This window comes from Mercenaria mercenaria, chromosome 11 (assembly GCF_021730395.1).
Source record: "Mercenaria mercenaria strain notata chromosome 11, MADL_Memer_1, whole genome shotgun sequence".
NCBI classification, from domain to species: Eukaryota; Metazoa; Mollusca; class Bivalvia; order Venerida; family Veneridae; genus Mercenaria; species Mercenaria mercenaria.
The window spans coordinates 62,962,233-62,969,954 of record NC_069371.1 but is presented as its reverse complement, the minus strand read 5'-3'; the positions used below and the strand labels follow the sequence as shown (position 1 = coordinate 62,969,954).

Below are 7,722 nucleotides of genomic sequence, written 5' to 3'. Positions count from 1 at the left end.
AGCTTGTTGTGCCCTGAGCGGAGCCTCACCATCATCACTTGTTCAGACCGATCAAGGAGATGAAAAGCATCTTCCTCCATCCTTGGTCTCGTTAGTGCCTTGATGATGGGGACTTTCTCCTTGTAACTAACAGGTTCTGTTGGTTTCTGACTGAGCTCCTAGCTTAGCCAGTTTGTCTGCCTCTTCATTGCCTGCAAGTCCACAATGTGATGGAATCCACTGAAGTGCTTTTTTGCAGGTTATACTCAGGCTCTGCATTCTCCTGGCTAGCTGAGGAGCTTTATTGTTGATCAGAACTTCCATGACAGACAGTGCATCTGTGAGAAAGACGACTGAGGAGCTTTCTTCTGCCGAGTCTTCAACCATTGAGACGACCTTCATGAGTGCTTCAGTCTCTGCCTTGTAATTGTTGCAGTGTTTTCCTGTGGCTGCATGTAGTGTTTCTCTCTTGCCGGATGTGTATTGAATGAAAACTCCTGCTCCTCCATCTTTGACGGCGCATGTGGCTGCTCCGTCTGTATAGACATGAGTCAATGATTCCGGAGGATAGTCGTCATTGATCATAGCAAGTGTGAGGCTCTTCCGAATGCCTTCATCCTCTTGCTTCCCGCGGTCAAGACGAGGAACAGCAAGTCTCACAGTCACTGAGGACAGATCATTCGCTAGTGGGTTTATAATGTTTTCACTACCTAGGGGAGTCGTTGGTATGCTCAGCTCAGTTTTGAACTCTCTGTTGAGTTTCTTTGCCTCATGTACGAAGCTGCTACGTTTGAGCCGATTCTTTGTGTAGCCATCTAGCTTGGCTTTCATGAGATGGTCTTGAAAAGACCTAAACTTCTCTGATTGAAGCAGAACCTTTGCATGTATTCTGTGTTGTAACGGCTGTGTGCCTGTTAGCTTCTCCATGAAGGAGATTGGTGTAGACTTTGTAGCACCTGTCATGATCCGCAATGCTTGGTTCTGAACCTTGTCTAAAGCATGTTGGTTAGTTTTGGCAGTAGTGGACCAGGCAGTTGAGCTATACTCTAAATGGGGTCTCACTGTTCCCTGATATACTGTCTTGAGTATTTGCTCCCCACGTTGTTCCAGCAAGTTTGCGCATCATGGCAAGCTTCCTACGGGCCTTCCCTTCTGCTTGACTAATGTGGGGCTTCCAGGTTAGTCGTTTGTCAAAGGTCCCTCCGAGGTATTTTGCCTCGTCTGCTTCAATTAACGAAGTATTTCCCATCTTGATTTTACCCGCCCTCTGCTTTGACGACAGGGAGAAAAGTGTGGTGGGCGATTTCTCTGTATTGATCGATACACACCAATCTTCAGCCCAAGCTGAAAGCTTGTTGATGGCTTCTTGCATCCTGTAAACAGAAGCCACCAACAAGCCAAGCTGGAGATTTTACTATATCAGAATGTATGATCGAACACGTTTCAAACCTCCTTGTAGACACAGATTTAAAGGGACAATTCTTCACATGTATATCAAAGTTATTGTAAAATAAACAGTAAAAAGGAAGATTGAGCGAGTGTTACACAATTTATTTATCAAAATACTCGTGTGTTACATATATAAACATTTTGACTTTTAACCATTTCTGAGTATTAATTATCCTACTCTATCATTTTTTTTTCTTTTTTGGTTTTCGAGTAAATGTCATTTCGACAATTTGTAAAATAAATGTTATTTTCTCTCAGAATGCAAGTAGAATTTTTGCAATTATAAAATATAGATTAGCACAATTTTTAATAAAACGCAAGTTGAAATAGTGCAAAAATTATAGGAGAAAGACAGTTATTTACTGTAACGCAGTCCTGCACGTTTGATAAATCGGAAGTACTAGTGCAACGTCATTTATCAGGATAACGTAGAATAAAGCCTGGGGCCGTATTCATAAAGCATCTTAAGTATAAGTTTTGACTTAAGTTGAAAATTTTACTTAAGTTTGTGGTGATTTCAGCTTAAGTCTATGTAAAAACATAAGTTCTATTCAAAAAAACAGCTTAAACTTAAGATACGTAAGAAATGACTTAAGTCAGAAAACAAAATGGCGCCGTGGGTACGATTAAAGTGTTGTTTTTCAGATAAAAGCACTTTAAACATAATTGTGTATCTTGTATCTGTCTGAAATTAATGATGTTTTTTAAAATGTTTTCGACCACAATAAAAGCCAAGAATTACTTATTAAGTTGTTTTATGAATAACAAATATACTTAAGTAAAACAAATTCATTACTTAAGTAATACTTAAGTAAATAATCAATATCTTATACTTATACTTAAGATGCTTTATGAATACGACCCCTGGACTCGGAATACGGAAACGAATATCATTTTATGAATTAATGGCAACCCGTGAGTAAATTTATCATAACGGCAACTTTACTATACTTTTAAGATAAAATTTGATATTAAAACATGTCACACATAAAATAATTCCAAATACCATCTTAAAACCAGCTTGAAATGTGCGGATCTCGTTATTGAGAGCAAATATCGCAAAAATAACCAGAAGACCTATTCATTTCATTTAACCATATTATGAACCATTATGTTTCTTTACAACAGTGAGAAGTTTCATTTAAGTCATAATTGTAGACAAAGTTCTGTTTTGGAAAATGATATCAAAATTATGATTTGCCAACAGACTTTCATGGTGAAAACATGTGTAAGTTCCAATTATTTTTTTCAAACCCGTCAGGCAAAATTAAAACAGCAAGCACACGATGCTATCATTTTTATCTGCCGAATTCCCTTAACGTATTCTGAAGTTGCGAAAAATCAGGATGTAATCATATTCAACATTGTAGAAAAAAAATGATCAGAGCGTGCAAAAGAACCTTAAGTACGATAATAGTGTTTGAGCATAATTATATTGCATAGTAAGTTTACTATACTGAGCTAAACTTGTAAAATATTACGTCGATGAAACACCCTATTCAGAGAATCTTTTATGGTGTTTTCCCTACTTCAAAAATATATGAGTTGTCCATTCGACAAAACAATTATAGAAATATATGTTTGAGATAAAAGAAAAAGTATGGTCACTGAAGAAAAAATAAGTATAAAAAATAAAGTAGGTAAAACATCACTAACACAAAATATGATAAATAACAAAATACAATTATCATTATACAGTAAATATATATTGTCAAGATTATTTTACGAAAAGTGATTTTCTCAGAAGATGGCCCATTGGCAAATGATTTAATACTGAGGACTACATACATTTCTTCTTGGTCTTTGTAAAATGGCTATGCTGCGGCGATGCCATTATGTGACGAGAACGTTCCATTCAGTTTAGTTATTTCATTTTTGCAACTTTATCAGCCAGATAGGGCTTTAAATCTTTTTATCACGTTGACTTTTAATTTAGTACAAATACTAAATTGGCTTCTACTTTAGTTGTGAATAATTGTTTTTATCTATTTCCTAAGCAAATCATGCATAATTACCACCACTGAAACAATAAAGAATACGTTTGCTTTTATCCTGAGTCTTTAACTACAAAAACAGCTGGATCATTTCCATGAAATTAGCATAAACACTAATAATGTCATAATTATGCATTAAAAGGTGTTTACATAGAGAAACATATACGCTAGAAAAGCTTAAAATGCACGAATGAACACTCCATTGATAATTAAAAGAAATTATTAGAATTAGAGTTCACCTGAATAACCATATTGCAACTACGAAAAAATAGAAACATTTATTGGTCAAAACATTTTTAAAGACTCGTTCACAAATTTTGAAAATAAGATAGTATACGGATTATTATATAATGTTCTTTCTTACAAATACCATTTGTATATGAAATATCACTTTATGGTATGAATTCCTATTTTCAAGACCAAAAGGAGTTTCGCAGATATATATCTATTTTAATTATCACTTATTATTCCTTACTTCATTTTCTCTGTGCATAAGTTATTGCATAATTCTAAGCGTTTTCTTCCAATATTGGAACGAGTTGCACATAATCTCAAAATACGGTATGATGAACAACAATTGAGCATGATTTCAGACTTAAAATAACATGTTTTGGTAAATAAGGGATGAACTTTAATAAAATAATTTGTCCTTTACGAAGATGAGACAGCGGTCAAGTGAATAAGATGCTGACCGCTTTATCATTGATAAGAACATCAATTATAATTTGATAAGTGACTGAACTTGAATGGATGATCATATACTTTTGTAAAATAAGGTGGCCAATTTTGAGGTAGTTCTAGAAATCAATGTTAAAATTATCATACACTGATGTTGAAATATGAATATAGCTGCACATCAAAAATACTCTAACACTATCCTATTTGTTAGCCTGTAACAAAGAAAGCCGTAACTGTGACGTTATTTAAGAAATAATATATCTCATCGTTGAATAAAATCATTGTTTGGAGTTCAGTTGCGAAGGAATTATATCTTGAGGGCGCAGCTTATTCAAGAGCAATCGCTAAATGATATATATTATTTCGATTCTAACACGTTACCAAGGTTGTTTTAAGTATATCTTTGACGACGTCCATTAAATAGTTTGTTGGTTTCTTTTCCAACGCGCCGCTATGCCATTTTACTCTATAACGTAATAATTGTGACGTCAGAACAGTATATTGTTGTAAAATAACACACAACTTTCAGCCTTCTTTGTTGAATGAATCAAGTCGTGTTAGAATATTCATTCTAATCTAACTAGCAATGCTTAAATCATCACAACGATATTATGTTGACGTCACGTCGACGTGATATTTAGCGCCATTTACGCATCGAGAAATAGCGCGATCAAATTTTATCAAATATTTTACTTATAAATATGTTTAAAACGAAATGTAACATAGCATAACTGTCTTAATTAATTTACACAACACACACACACACGGAGTTGGTTATTAGTTTGTCAGAATAATGCGCCATCGTTCACGCCCTAATGGAATTATTCCGCAAGAAGAATTTCCATTTCCGGTTCTGATGTGTACAAACAAAGGAGCGTAACGTTCTACCATTTAGCGCCAAAAATGCGCAATAAACAATTCTATCTTACTTGATCTAAATTTTACAATAATCGAAATAGTATATAGTAAAACCGTGTTTGGACACTATTTACACACTCGGGCGATTATACGTCGTACGAGATACGCCCAACGTGTGTAAACAGTGTTAAAACACAGTTTTGCAATAAATTATTTGTTAAATTAAGAAAAAATTTATAGCAAAAGAGTGCTTTAACACTATTTATGCGGTTATACGTCGGGCGGTTATACGTCGGACGAAAAAATTTCACGAGGGCGCAGCCCGAGTGAAATTATTTGTACGACGTCTTACCACCCGAGTGTATAAATAGTGCTAAAAACAGTTTTGCTATACATTATTCCAATTCTAATATGCCTTAAATTTAAAACAGTAGATAAAATAAAGTAGCGCTCTTTCTTGGTCGCAACAAAAACTTTGACGTCACCGCACGTTAACGTGGCGTCATTCTATTATAAGCGTGTTTCAACAAAGACAAACATAATAGAATTAAATCATCATCGGTTCGTCAAAATTATTAGATCATATAAATGTATGAAATGAATACGACACAAAACAGTCTAAGATTTAGTGGACGTTGTCAAGAATGTAGATATAAATACTGGATATCATGTTAGAATATAAGTAACAACGATTTTCTCTTGGATTAAGCCATGGTTTTTCGTTCATCCAACTATCAAACAAAGTTTGAAATAGAAAGAAAAAACTATTGAATCATCACAAACAGCACATCTGTAAACAAATGTTCTGAGTACAAACGTGTAACATGTTATATGACTTTGTATGTCTTAGACAGAAATCTCCTCGCCCTATCCTTTTTCTAATAGTATCAGTATCTAAACAAAATATGATTGATTAGTCACATTATCTAAAGTGTAATGTCTGCTTCGTTTTCTTCATTGAAGATCTAATCATCTAGAAAGTCAACTGTAGTCTCGAATATTTCCTGTGTAGTTGCATTTATTACAGAAATTTTGAATTCTGCTTCACCGATCTCTATTTCTGCCGTAAACATGACTATATTGCCCCATCCTTCCCTCGGCGGATAATGAATCATTTTTCCAACCCGTTCGCAGCTTTCTTCTACGGTGCAATACTTTGGCTCTGCTTCCGAGGACCGGTATAACTCCGTACTGCATGCTTCAAATTTACTTCTTACGTCATGCCTGTTCCCGGCAAACTCGATCCTTATCTTTTCACCATACTTCAAGCATTGTCCAACTTCAATACATTTATGAAATATGTCAGAACAATATTCTTCACCAGACTGACGCCTCTCCCTCAATTTAGCTGGATGCACCTCGGCATTAAAAGGAACTGCTACTCTAAATCCATAACTGTATTTTGAAATTCTCTCGCTGATATGGCTTGGTCTACAAATAGTCAATACAGCACCTTTTAACACATGTAAACATGCTTCCTCAGGCTTGACGATATCAAGCCTCTCAAATTCTCTCTTGAGTTCTCTTATCACTGATTCTCGAACGTATGGAGAATCGGAGAAACCTCCAACTAATAACAGCTTGTCTATTTCAAATTTCCCGCTTTGAATTATCTCTCGTAACTTTTTTATAATTTCTTCAACTGGTTCGTTGAAGAATATTCTCACAAGCTCGGGGCGAAGCCTGATATTGCCTCTTTTAACCTCGACGACGTTGGATAATCTTTCTTCTCTTACACACTCCTGTAACGTCTTATTTCTTTTCTCCTTAAGACATTCTTCAAATGTGGCTGGGCATTTCAAAACCATAGATGAAGGCTCATTTGCACTTACCCTTCCCTTTTTCATTTCAATTCTCTCATAAATTCTAAATAGTGTCCCCTTGCGGAATGTCTGAAGTAGTCCATAACTTCTTTTGAAACTAGATTATCTAGGAATCTCAGAAAAGCCAAATTCACTCTGTTACCACCTAATTCGTCCCCTGTTGCACGATATATCTCTCTTAGAGTTCCGTCCGGAAGAACTTCGTGGGTAGCTATGTCTGCTGTTCCACCTGAAATCAACCATAAAAGCTGAATCTTTATCATATAATTTTCTTTGATTTAGTACAGTACTGTTTAATGTTTGTTTTATGTTTGTTTGGGTTTAACGCCGTATTTCAACAGTATTTTAGTTATGTAATAGCGGGCAGTTATCCTAACCAGTGTTCCTGGATTCAGTACCAGTACAAACCTGTTCTACGCCAGTAACTGTCAACTTCCCTACGTGAATCAGAGGTGGACGACGAGTGACTTCAGATAAAATGTCTTTTATCAAATCGTCACGAAGAACATACGCCTTGCTCGGGAATCAAACTTACGACCCCGCAATCCATAGATCTGTGTTCTACCTTTTGAGCTAAGCGGGCGGGCTACAGTACTGTTTAAAGAATGAATGGATTGGAATATTTGTTATAACATGAGAAAGAAGTGCTCACTTAACTTAATTGATAACATGAGCAGTGAAGCGGAACCGATTAAATCAATGAAAGTAAAGTCAATCAGGAAACTACGAACTAAGTTTTGTGAAGATTTATGACGTTGTTCACTAGAGTAAGAAGTTTAAAGGTAGCTCCTGTTGATCATTAGACGGAGCCCATAAAAGACAAGTTGTTATAATTTTGGCCACCCATGTCTACAATAAAACGATGGAATTCCACAACATTTGTCAGTGTCCATGTTACAATGCTGTATTACAAAATTTTGAAGATCCATCCATCAGTTTAC

The 7,722-nt window shown here is 35.5% G+C and overlaps 2 protein-coding genes across 5 annotated transcripts in view; both read right to left on the bottom strand.

The window, feature by feature from the left end:
- Window positions 1-1,515: 1,515 nt before the first annotated feature.
- Window positions 1,516-7,722, bottom strand: part of LOC123532073 (heat shock 70 kDa protein 12A-like) — a 38,718-nt gene continuing 32,511 nt past the window's right edge. For all 4 annotated transcript variants that reach the window (XM_053517566.1, XM_053517565.1, XM_053517567.1 and 1 more), the window contains exon 6: window positions 1,516-7,010. In XM_053517566.1, the coding sequence (XP_053373541.1) occupies window positions 6,802-7,010 (209 nt within the window). In that variant the 3' untranslated portion in view covers window positions 1,516-6,801. The remainder of the gene's footprint in view (window positions 7,011-7,722) is intronic.
- On the bottom strand, window positions 5,924-6,766 carry LOC128546795 (uncharacterized). The gene has a single exon (XM_053518142.1). The coding sequence runs from the start codon at window positions 6,764-6,766 to the stop codon at window positions 5,924-5,926; it is 843 nt and encodes a 280-aa protein (XP_053374117.1).

What these genes read in the sequence shown, in the direction of transcription:
- LOC128546795 (XM_053518142.1), bottom strand. Translation starts at nt 6,766, where the DNA reads ATGGTTTTGAAATGCCCAGCCACATTTGAAGAATGTCTTAAGGAGAAA.